Source organism: Ictalurus punctatus, chromosome 19 (assembly GCF_001660625.3).
Source record: "Ictalurus punctatus breed USDA103 chromosome 19, Coco_2.0, whole genome shotgun sequence".
Classification (NCBI taxonomy): domain Eukaryota; kingdom Metazoa; phylum Chordata; class Actinopteri; order Siluriformes; family Ictaluridae; genus Ictalurus; species Ictalurus punctatus.
In genome coordinates this window covers 18570349-18583612 of record NC_030434.2, presented here as the reverse complement: position 1 = coordinate 18583612, position 13264 = coordinate 18570349, and the positions used below count along the sequence as shown (strand labels likewise).

At 38.2% G+C, this 13264-nt stretch overlaps 1 protein-coding gene across 3 annotated transcripts in view; it reads left to right on the top strand.

Moving 5' to 3' along the window:
- The window catches only part of btbd11a (BTB (POZ) domain containing 11a), a 209982-nt gene that overhangs the window by 193346 nt on the left and 3372 nt on the right, over window positions 1–13264 (top strand). For all 3 annotated transcript variants that reach the window (XM_047162391.2, XM_017494659.3, XM_053688480.1), the window contains 5 exons: window positions 2567–2702; window positions 5020–5246; window positions 5475–5653; window positions 10821–10926; window positions 13086–13188. In XM_047162391.2, coding sequence (XP_047018347.1) covers window positions 2567–2702; window positions 5020–5246; window positions 5475–5653; window positions 10821–10926; window positions 13086–13188 — 751 coding nt within the window. The remainder of the gene's footprint in view (window positions 1–2566; window positions 2703–5019; window positions 5247–5474; window positions 5654–10820; window positions 10927–13085; window positions 13189–13264) is intronic.

Here is a 13264-nt window from a genome sequence, read left to right as displayed (position 1 = left end):
GCTCTAACCAGTCTGACCATTACCTTCTGCCACTCAATTGGCTGATTAGATAATTGCATGAATGAGTAGGTGTACAGGTGTTACTAATAAAGTGCTTGTTGAGTGTATATATGTAGAACATCCACTGCTGTTAGAGCTGCTGTTATAGAAAAGAGAGACCACACAGCGATCACTGCCTAATGAGAACTACTCTCTCTCTCTCTCTCTCTCTCTCTCTCTCTCTCTCTTGCTATCCTATTTAAGATGATCTTAACATTAGGCATTAGGGTGCTTTAGGGAAACTGGACCCATATTAGTTGTACTTATTTCACAGCTAAATCTACACAACTCATCTTTCAGATTCATTACTTTTAATGCGTCCAATGCAGATGCAGCACATTTTCATGTTACTCATTATTCTCATTTAATTGGCTTGATTTTTGTTCAGGTGTAGTTACCTGAAAATGCTTCGGGGCAAAAGAACAGCTTTTACCTCTAAGGTAATTCATCAAACACAGTCAGGTAGATTATAAATAACTCGTTTCCAGTGTAATCATTTAGCAGTGTCTTCCAATCTTGGTCCTCAAATAACCCTTTTCTGCATAGAGTAGATTCCCTACTCTAACATGCAGTCAACACATTGGCTCATTAACAAGCACTTTGTAAATGGCTGTGTTGAATCAGGAAGGTTTTCTTTCTAGAATTACTGCAGGGTGATTGTGAAGCACAGGTGTAACCCATTTTATGTTAATTTGTTAATTAGAACGTGAGTTTAATCAGGTGTGTTGACAGCAGGGAAAATACTATGGGGGAATAATTTCAGCATGAAACATATGTTGTAAGTTTTAAACAACCCTGATTTATTTCAATGGAATTGTTAACATGTACAATTGCATTCAAAATTATTGAACCCCCAATGAAAATCAGGTTTATTGTCAAAATGTTCAAACTTTCAGCTATTTGCAATGAACAAATCAAACAAAAGCAATTGAAATAGTTCAACACAACAAATGCTTCAAGTCGTTTCCCCAAATTCAACTGAAAATGCAACTTATTATGATTTCTCCATTCTCAAAATTATTCAAGTCCCTGAATAGAATCCCTCACAACAGCACAAATATGCATAACAGGTGTTGTCTCAAGCACACCTGATGCAACTAATCAAGGGCTTCATTAGTTGCACCAGGTGTGCTTGAGCTGGAACACATGAAATACCTGTACTGGCTAGGGGCAGAAAACGGAAGCTATCAATGGCTGTAAGCAGATTTCTGAGAAGGTAGGTTGTGAAAAACCTTCGAGTGACTGCAAAAGACCTGTAGCAAGACTTTCTGGCAACAGGCACTGAGGTTTCAGTGAGCACAGTAAGGCGTGTACTAAACGCAGAAGGTTTCCATGCCAGAACTCCAAGATGTACACCACTACTGACCCAAAAGCACGAGATAATTCAAAATCATATAAATCTCCCACAGAAGTTTTGGGATTCTGTTCTGTGGAGCGCTGAAACAAAACTGGAACTTTTCGGCATGATGGATCTCAAGGAAGAAGAATGAAGAATGAACACTCTGTCCACAGTCAAGCATGGGGATGGATTGGTGATGCTCTGGGGCTGCTTTGCATCCACTGTCACTGGAAACCTGCAGCGTGTGGAAGGCAAAATGGATTCATTGAAGGATCAGAAAATCCTAGGAGAAAACGTCATGTCTTTGAGGAAGCTGAAGCTTGGGCGTCATTGAACCTTCCAACAGGACAATGATCCCAAGCATACCTCAAATTCCACCAAGGCTTGGTTTCAGAAGTCCTGGAAGATTCTACAAGTTACCTGACTTGAACCCCATAGATAATCTCTGGTGGGATTTGAAGAAGGCGATTGCAGCCCACAAACCCAAGAATATTACTGAACTGGAGGCCATTGCTCATGAGGAATGGGCTAAGATTCCTCAGGAACGCTGCCAGAAGCTATGCATCTCAATTGCAGCAGGTCATAACAGCAAAAGGGTGCGCTACTAAGTACTAAAGATGCGTGCCATGAAGGGGTTGAATAATTTTGAGACTGGAGAAGTCATTATAAGTTGCATTTTCAGTTGAATTTGGGGAAACCACTTGAAGCATTCATTGTGTTGAACTATGTCAATTGATTTTGTATGATTTGTTCATCAACAGCTGAAAGTCTGTACATTTTGACAGTAAACCTGATTTGTGGTTGTGGTTGAATAATTTTGATTGCAACTGTATGTGTTTAATAGTAGAGTTGTAATAAAAAAAAAAAAGATTTAAATGTTATTCATATGTCACTTTTTAAAATAGACATTATCACAAAGTAGATTTCCAGAAATTTAGATTTTGAAAAGATGACGTCAGGAAGAAATCCATGAGAGGAACCAGACACAAAATGGAAACTTCTTCTGGGTGACCGTGGGATTTTAAATCATTACAAATCATGGGATTATAAGTGATTATTCTTCTACAGTTGTATACTATCAAGACAAACAATACTGAGTGTGTTGGAAGGATGTTCGGTATGAGTAATAATTTTGTAGATGGAATAGTTGAATAAAATGTATGTACTTCTTCATTGTAATGTTTATAGGTAATTTTGAGTTGGTCAGTCTACTTTTGGAGAGGGGAGCAGACCCCTTAATTGGAACCACATATCGCAATGGCATTACTTCGGCTCCTTTAGGGGATATGAACTCATACAGCCTCGCTGCATCACATGGGCACAGGTAAGACACACATACACAACACATGTGTATTCCACCACTGCAACATAATGAATTAGGGGTGTATACTCAATGCCAATATATGTATCTATATTTATTTAGTGCTCAAAATATTTGGAATTGGGGCCGAAATGGAATGCCACAGTGCCATTCATTGCATCTGTATTTCCTAAGTGCTCAAAACAATCATATCTATTTTCGTATTCGGATTTAAACCAGAGTGATCTATACCAGAAGGTGTTTGTGTGTGTGTGTTTGTGTGTGTGTGTGTGTGTGTGTGTGTGTGTGTGTGTGTGTGTGTGTGTGTGTGTGTGTGTGTGTGTGTGTGTGTGTGTGTGTGTGTGTGTGAGCCCTACCACTATGTCCTGGAAACACTGGAACACACTGAAAAGAAGTAATTCATTCACATTTTCTAACCACAAAAAGCAATTTGCAGAGCACAACCTTTTCAACTCAGTTAACTATGTATTATGCCACTATTTAACACCATTGTCTTTCCCAAATAAGGGAACGGTTCAGATTTACTTCAGTTTGGGGGTTTGTCGAAAGATCAGAAAAGTTCTCTGGACGTGCTGTCAAAATCCTGAATGAAGCTGGGACGCAGTGCTGCCGCGAGTCAAAATAGAGTCCTTTAATTATCATTTCATTAGAATACACATATGATTTTGCAGGGAGATTTTCTTTTTAAAACAATGGAGAATGTTCATTTAAGAACAGCACAAAACATACACAATGAGCAAAGGTTAATGTTTTTGAATGCAATGAACGCTTCTGCAGCCCTGACATTTTTTCTTCCATTGGGTCTGTGCCATGTTAAATTGACCCAGGACATAACTGGGAGTTTAAAACAGCACAAACATGAAAATATTACATCATTCCAGTGTATATATGGTCTCTAACTCTACACATAGCATCAGTCATGTTCTTTTTGTAAAACATAAGTGCAACAAGATTTTCAGAAGACAAAATAACAATATACACAGATCATCCTGTTCAAAAGTTAACACCCCCCTGGCTCTTAATGTATCGTGTTACCTTCTTGAGCATCAGTGAATGTTCACACATTTTGAAATAGTTGTGTACAAGTCCCTCAGTCGTCCTCAGTGTGAAAAGATAGATCTCAATATCATGTAGTCGCTGTTGGAAAGGGGTGAAATATGCAAATGATGCTGGAAAAATAAAGAATGTGCAGGACCTGGAAGATTTTCCTGAAGAACAGTGGGCTGTTTAACTCCTTTGGACAAACAAGGGACTCATGAACAACTATCACAAAACAAAAAAACAGTCATGGATCATCCAGGTAACGAATCAAGGGTATGTAAACTTTTGAACGGGGTCGTTTTGATAAATTCAGCTATTATCTTGACTTGTGGACTATATGTAAACATCTGTTATGTGAAATAGCTTATTCAGGACAGTATTAAATAAAAACACACATGGGATTTGACTAGATTCTACTAGGGATATATGAACTTTTGGGAACAACTGTATTAAAACAGCTGTTTGTTTTTTTTTTCTACCAGAACTGGGTAAAATGCATCTCCAGAAATATCGTTCCCAATGCGTAGGAACTGTAAAGTGCATGAATGTGGACACCCACTCTTTCACTCGCACCCAGGCTCAGCACTGCATAATGAAGGCTTATTGAAATTCACCGTAACAATTCTAACCAAGAATCAAATGCATTAGACGTCCGGCTTTTTCATTGCAATCTTAAGGCAGTCAGTCAGACCTATTTGGATTGGAACTTTATTGCAGCCTGAGCCAAGATTAAGAAACCTGCTTCAAGCCCCTGAGACATCGGAGACAACGAGACTTATGTTGATTTGTTGCTTTGCGTGAATTGAACCAGGCATTTTCAGAGACAGAGTGTACATTTACTGAGTTATAATCATGCCCCAGAGCAGACGGCGGTAAAATGTGCAAAAAATTATTTTTGTTTCTTGATAAATGAGTCATAAATATTAATGGGCTCGACATCTTTTGAAAATGCACATTCTATTTTACAGTTTTAAACTCCGAGCTCATCTTTCTATTGGTAAGAACATTGTGTCAGCCCTGTGTTCATCATTTCGAGCTGGATAGCTAAGCGAAACGAGTGGGGATATGAAATATTATGAATGTGTACATGTAATGGTGCATTACTGTCACAGCACTCGCATTAACCAAATGTTCTTAGAAGTTAATGTTAGTACATTAATAATTTCCCCTATCGCAGTAATTGCATTTTGGCATAATGTGGCTTTCATTACTGTACATTTACTCCTGTATGAGTGATTAGGACTATCAGAAGAGGCTAAGAAAGTATGTGTTTGTGCAGGAACGTTTTCCGGAAGCTTCTGTCCCAGTCGGAGAAGGACAAAGGCGACATGATGTCTCTAGAGGAGATCCTGGCTGAGGGCTCAGAGGCTGGCGGGGAGAAACGAACAAGCCACTCGGAGGGCACCCTGCGCACAGGCAAGGCGAAACTGAGGGCCCTCCGAGAGGCCATGTACCACAGCGCCGAACACGGCCATGTGGACATTACCATAGACATCCGCAGCTTGGGTTAGTAACCACACTGCACGACTGCCATCACATCTGCAGCCTATTAGTTCTCATTTATTTTGGGTACTGCATGCCTCCACTGCCTCATTTCCCACCAAAGACAGTCACTGCATGGGTTAGTACTGATTTAGTACAGTAGTAGGCAAAGATAAATAACAAGGGGTGGCACTGATTTCTGAGCTGCATAGATGCCATGGAGTAACAGATGAGTGTTGGTCATGTGTGTAGGTGTACCGTGGACTCTGCACACATGGCTGGAGTCTCTGAAGACATGTTTTCTGCAGCAGCGACGGCCGCTGATCCAGGGCTTGCTTAAAGACTTTAGCTGCATCCAGGAGGACGAGTACACTGAAGAACTCATCACACATGGCCTACCGCTTATGTTCCAGATCCTCCGGGCCAGCAAGGTTCACACTTACTCCTCTGAGTACATCATTTCGCATGAAATATTTCACTGAATGTCAATGCAGCATGTGCATGGATGTGCAGTGAATGATTCATTATTCATTTTAAGAACGCTCACAATGAGACAGTTGAGACAGCAGCTTAAGTTAAAAAAAATATGTTATTAGCTACTCAGGGAAAGTAATACATACTTGTGACCAGAGTTGGGTATAACGCGTTACTCTATTCGAATGATAATTCGATAAATTTTCTGATAACACAGTAATGTAACGCATTACATTTTAAATTTATATAATTTGATTACACTTACTGAGTTCAATAAATTTACGTTACTAGTGTTACAAATATATTGTTAAGAAAACAATATAAAGTAAAATGCATTTGTAAAATAAATCATGTTTTGCATGGCTGCCAAGGGTGTAACCTGGCCTGGGCATTGAGGGCTATAGCCGCAAAGATTTTTTCTTTAGCTCAGAATAAATATCCACTTGGAACTGTTTGACTCTACGTAATGGAACGTCAATAAAAGAAGACGGTGGTGTTGTAATTTTATGTCTTCAGTGAACAGAGACCAATAATACAGCGTTTACAGGAAAATACGTCTAAACACACGTGTCTCAATTCTTTCTTTCTTTATTTTTTTAAACCAGTAAAAGGGTTGAAACTGAAACAGTAACATCCTCAGATTCTGAGCAGGAAAACAAGGCGTGTAAATGTCTATATGAGTTCCAGTTTACATGAACATGATATGAGCAGAGCATAAGGAAAGATAATGTACTCTGGATGGACTGTAGCAGCTAAACCCATACACTGATAGCTTAGTTGTGCCTCCCCTTGGCTAGCAACATCAAACTAGTCTAGTTAGAAAGTTTTATATTTTATCTGCAAGTTTTGTGATAAATCCAACTTTTTTGTAGTGTATTTTTGTAGGTTTGATTGTAGATTTTGAAATTAATGTGAAAGTAATGTAATTAGTAATCTGATTACTTTTTAAATGCAGTAATCAGTAATGTAATCTAATTGTAATTTTAAAGTAGTAATTAGTAATCTGTAGTAGATCACTTTTTTTGAGCAACTTCTGGGTGAAAACACAAGGCCTCAGCTTATTTTTCTGAGGAGCCAATTCACATTATTGTAATGACCTGTAGGTTTCCACCTTTGAGCAACAAAAACACAGCAGATGAATACATTTGTATGATTCAAGCGTGCAAAGGCAGTTAAAACAACTAATCGCTTTAGCCTCCTCAGAAAGCCTTTTCCTGAACAAGAATGTCAACAAAGTCATTACAAGGAACATTTTTGTCTGTGTCAGCCAAGGCATGTGTGTGCAATGTGTATATAATGGATTTTGCAATTGAATGGAGTCCAATGGGAGTAGTGGTGGTTGGGGCATTTTTTAAAATTATTTTAATTAATTTTAACAAATTATTTAAGCAATTGACAAACTATATGAAGTGACTAGAAATCACTGAATAAATACTTAGAACTGCTCAAACGTGAAATAAGGTGAACTTTTCCTTTAAGTAGAGTTCTTAAGGCATTAGTTTTTCAAAAGCCCTGCCTTTAAGCACAAAAAATTGGCAGGCAGTCTGATATAGCAGAAATACATAAGGAATTTTTGAGTGAAATACGTATATACTATCTGTCTGGGACGGTCAGGAATGGGGATTCTGCAGCAGTGGATGCAAGTACACATTTAGTAGTGAACCATGCAAACAAACATCAAAAACACTGAAAACAAGGATCAAAAACCTGAACTAGAGACACAGGGCAAAACATACAGACTATGATAGACACTAAGGTACACACAGCAGTACATGAACACAAAAACAATAAAAGCTTGACAACCAGACTCTGCAACACAGGGACTTATATAATGGTGCTATTCAGAGTGAGACACAGGTGCGAGTGATTGAGAACATGACGTGTTGGGGCTGATGGGAAATGTAGTTCAGTGCTCTTTGGGTCAAACCATGACACAATCTCTTGCAATATGGAATGGTATAAAGGCAAGAGACAATGTTAAAAATATTGAAACAGTTTGGGTTTTTTTTTTGCTAGCAATTTTTTACTGACAGTCAATTTTTATTAAAAACCATGTCTTTGATATAGAACTATCAAGAGCTTTAGGTGTGTGTTTGAAAGAATGTGTGCGTGTTCATGAGACTCATCTGCCATTTACTTTTTATTTATTTTCAAGTAAATCCTATAGAATACATTTATCATAAGGAAAGATATCAGGATCAACTTGTAAATACAACAGAATAATATCCCCCCCCCAAATTTGTGGAGCTTTATAATTGATTGCCAACTGTCCCATTCACTAACATAGGAATGGGAAAGGTTGAGATAGGCACTGAATAATAACCAAACATATTGGAAATATATTTAGGTTTATATTGATGAATAGTCATAACCATGATAATTGCATTTGTTTGCCATTTATGCTAATTTGTCTCAGTTTAGGAATCTGGAATCCACCCACAGTAACTGGTTGCCAGATTTAAAAATAGCACTTTGATGACACAGTAGTGTACAGCAGATTCTAATAATAATTAAGGAAACGGGCTAAATGAAATAAAGCTAACATTTTCTGCACAATATAGTCTCACCACTGTGATTTCTATTAAGCACATAGTATTTGTATGCTCACTCTTACCGTTTTGTTTGCTTAGGTTTTTGTTGTTGTTGTTTTTGCTTTTTCTCCTCACATTGTCTGTTAAAGGTAAGAAAAACACAATGGCTGCTGTTGGGAGTTGCGGCATAAGTGTGGATGATCCATGCAGTTATTTCACAGTGTCATATTTTTATATGTAATATTCTTCTTAAATGGCTATCCATCCTTTGCTCCAGAAGATCAATTTCAGGGTGAAACTCAGACACCAGCACTGAAATTAACACTGCTTTTTGCCAGAGTCGATATTGTGCAGGAAAAAAAACATTTGTTAAATTCAGAATTTTGAACAACAATGACTGACGTCTGTTTTTAGCCCATTCTTCATCACTCATGTGTCAAGTCCATTCAGTGGTTCAACGTGCACAAATATAGTGTTAATATCGCACAATATGTCAGAATTACTGTAATTATGTACTTTCAGCTTGCATTCACACTTTTGTTGAAATCATAATTACAAGTTGGGAACATGGACTATTACGCAAGCTCCCACGTGAAACTGTGAAGTCACGTTACAAACAAACATGGGGAAAAAATCGGCTTTCACAGTTAAAGCAGGCAGGAGTATAATGAGAGGATATAACTCTATTAGTCTATGTATCAAAAGTCAACTACTGTTTTCTAGTAGTGACCACTTAGCAAGGGTGGAAAAAGTATTGAGAAATTATACCGTAGTGACAGAATACAGTAGATAATGTGTCAAAATTTTATTTAGTTAAAATAGAAGACCAGTTATGTCATTTGGCAAACACCCTTATCCAGAGCCACTTTCAATCTCAATCTCAGTAATTTCACTGGTCATGTGCATGGTTTATGCTGTGTAGTTTGCTGACAAATTAATGAGAAGTAAAATATCCTAAAAATAACCAATATCCATTCATTAGCTAGAATTTGCCTAGCTCAATCATGTTAGCTACCAGGAGCGTTAGCTTGACTGTTAATCATCCAGGGCTGAGCCCAGATTTCCATCAGAAAATGTTTAAAAATGGTCAATTCTCCAGCTCAATGTTATTAGCTCAGCTAGTAGCCTAAAGTTTTCTTTTATGCAAGCTGTTGTAACTTAACTGTCAATGGATGACATGATCAGACAAAAAGATGGATTTACCATAAAACTTGCCTCAGGTGTTATACACTGTTAGCAGGACTAACAGACTGATCAAATCTAAAACTTTTTGGTTATCTAACACGAGACTAGGCTAGTTAGGTGTTTCTAGCCAAGGGGAGGCACAACTAAGCTATCATTGTATGGGTTTAGCTGCTACAGTGCCATGCAAAATACGTTATCTGTCCTTATGCTCTGCTCATATCATGTTCACGTAAGTTAGATCTCATGTAGACATTTACACACCTTGTTGTTGATGTTGTTTCAGTTTCAACCCCTTTACTGGAAATATCCATTTCCCCCCTCACAATTACTGACTGTGTGAGTTAGCATTTGGCAAAATTGAGACCTGTCAGCCATGTATTTTCCTATAATCGTAATTTTTTTTCTGATGTTCTGTTACATAGTGACAAACCGCTCCAAGTTGAGAATTATTCGGGGCTAAAGAAAAAAATCTTTGGGGCTACAGCCCAAATGCCCAGGCCAGGTTACATCCCTGTTATCTACTGGAGTAAGTGCTAGTCAAACTTGACATTAGCAAAGATATCTGGCTATCTGTGTTGAATATAACCAGTTAACATTAAGAAAAATTACCTCAGCATGCTTTTTTTTAATTAGTTGGAGTCCATGCCTTCCATATTCAAATGCAGACAGATACATATAGTGCTAAATATAATGTGTCGAATGAGAAGGTCACTGCAGATGACAAATTGGCATGATTTTTAATAGCTTTTTTTTCTATACTCAATGAACTTGAATGGATACTTAATTCAGCACATTCATTTGCAATTAATGCAGTTAAGCATATAATTATAATATCTATTTGTTTAAGTATTGGATTTCAGTAGCACACAGGTAAAGTATAAATACCACAGAATAATATACTACTATTAAGGATGCAAGTGATATACTTCAATATTCTGTTAAGGTTAAGTTAAGGTTTTGTGTGCGTTTCTATAGAAACGACTCCTTTCTGTATCTGAGTGGAATCTCCAAGGCATTATCTTGTAATTTCCATAAATCTGACATGACCAGCATAAATGAACTACAACTCCTCATATTGGCATTTTACTCATTTAGCTGATGCTTTATCCATCGTGACTTACAATTTTAGACAGGATACAACTAAGCAGTTGAGGGACTGCTCAAGAGCCCAAAGGTGGCAGTTTAGCAATCCTAGAATTTGATCTTGTGTAGGATTTGATCACCTTACATCAGTAGCCCAAACTCTTAATCACCCAGCCTCCACTGCCACTCACAACATGCATTGAATTGACTGCTGAATGTAGCCTAATATATTTTAAGTCTCTTGAAGGTATCTGTCAGTTTATTTGTAGGGGCTTGTAAATGTTTGATATTGTACCTTTTTGGTGACTGTCCCTGTAATATACAGAACGAAGTCATCAGCCAGCAGCTAGCTGTAATCTTCACCCAATGCTATGGACCATTTCCAATTCCCAAACTGACAGAGATCAAAAAGAAACAAACCTCACGACTGGGTAAGTAACGCACTGTTGACCTACTTAAAAACTCACTCAAATGTATTCTTGCTCCATCTGCTTTCAGTTGCAGTTACAAAATCTGCCTGTGCTTTCCATAAAGTTGTGGGTTTCACCTAGAAGCAGGTGTCAGTGTTTTTGTTTTATTGAATAGTGATCGTGAAACCTCCAGAATTATTGGGACCATGGTAAAAATTTTCATAAAAATATTACAAAAATGATGTGTCGTGGTTCCCCAGCACTGCTTACATACGTGTCATGTGATTTGTTCCATGTTCAACATGTGCTTCTTTTTACATTTTTCTGTATGTCTTTGTTTTGGTTTGGTTTTGTTCCTGTCTCCACCCTCATCATGTCATTGGTCTGTTATTCCTTGTATCTTTTATGTATTACGTATCATGCGTTTCTGCACCTTATGTTCCCCATATTTTCTTTTGATTTTGAACCCTGGGGGTTAATTGACTTGCATTTTTGGATTTGCCCTAATGAATGATATTATGCTGAATATCCAAACTTGCATTTTCCACACCACTTCCACATCTTACAGAAAATGTCTTTGTTGTTAATTAGGCCAATCTCACATTGAAAATATGAGTGTATTGAAGTAAATGTTTCATAAGAAAGTAAAAAATATTTTAACAGCATCCCATTGCACAATTCTTGCCACCACTGCATGCGTTTAGTTCTTTGTTCGAAATGAGTCTGTGATGCCATTTATCCTAATTAGGTTCCCAGTGCCTTTGGAGAAAAAACAGCCCCACAAAACGGCAGGCGGGGATTAGGTTCTTTTTTTTGTATAACCATCCTCTTTTTACATCAAACCTTGAGTGTTGTTGCCAAAAAAACTCTATTTTTGTCACATCTGAACATAAAACCCAGTTCCCGTAGCATCTCGCAAACTCCATGTGCTTAGGTTGGGAAAAGAACAGGCCTTTTGTTGTGGCATGCCTTCCAAGCAGTGTGTTGGCATGGAGGTGGCATCTAATTGTAGATTTGGTGACCCAAAGAAAGCACCAGAAATCTCCAGCTGTGATCCTTGGAGAAATTGTTGCCTCTCTTAACATTCTCCTTACTGAATTGGGGCAAAATACACTTGTGTCATCTTCCAGGTAGATATTTTACACCTCTGGTTGTTTTAAACTTCTTAATTATTGCCCTAACAGTGGGAATTTTGGCATTTTCAGGAATATACCTATTTTATAATAGCTATTGCCTGATTTATGAAGGTCACCACACTTTTGTCTCAATTCATTTCTTTGTTCTGTAATCTACCCCATGTTGATGAATGATTAAGGGAATTTGGCCTCTGTGTCTGTGGCTTATTGATTAGCACATTCGCCTCACACCTCTGGGGTTGGGGGTTTGAATCCTTCCTCTGCCCTGTGTGCGTGGAGTTTGCATGTTCTCCCCATACTTTGGAGGATTCCTCTGGGTACAACGGTTTCCTCTCCAAAGACCAAGGCATGCATTGTAGGCTGACTGCCATTTACAAATTGTCTGTAGTATGTGAATGTGTGTGCATTTGTGCCCAGAAATTGGTTTGCACCTCGTCCAGGGTGTCCCCCGCCTTGTTCCCCTGAGTTCCCTGGGATAGGCTCCAGGCTTCCGGTGACCCTGTTTAGGATAAGTGTTATGGAAAATGAATGAATGGTGGGGTGGATGGGATGTGTAACGTAATTTTTTATACCCCAGTGAAACAGGAAGTGGATGAGTGCTTAATAGTTCCTAAACACTTAGATGAACCTTTAAAAAAAAGGATCATGCTTCAGTTAGATTTTATTCATGAGGATGTCTAGGGTTCCTATATTTGTGACTCATGGTGTTTTTTTCTTAAAAATACATGCTTTTTGATAAGGTTTGATAAGCCATGCACGTTTTCTTGGCGCACAGAAATGGAGAATGTTGCAAAACAGTAGTTTTATCATCAGAAAGTGAGGGGGAGGAATCCTAAGGTGAAATGAAATAATTTTTTTCAGAACGGAGGAACACTACTGCCATCTACACAGCACATAAGGGATTACAAGATATGGGTATTGCCAATAGTCCTTGTTTGTTAACACCTACAATGTAACACTCTGTAATGGTCTTGATGTTCACTGAACCCGAAAAATTACTTTGTTTAAATGAGTTTAAACCTCATATCCACGGTTCTTCCTCAGATCCACACTTCCTGAATAACAAAGAGATGTCAGATGTGACTTTCCTGGTGGAGGGAAAACCATTTTATGCCCACAAGGTTCTGCTCTTCACAGCATCAGCGAGGTAAGTGACTGAATAAAACTGTAGAGAATGCAACAATAAAGCTTGTTTTCATGTAAACCGCTGCTCCTGCTTTTTC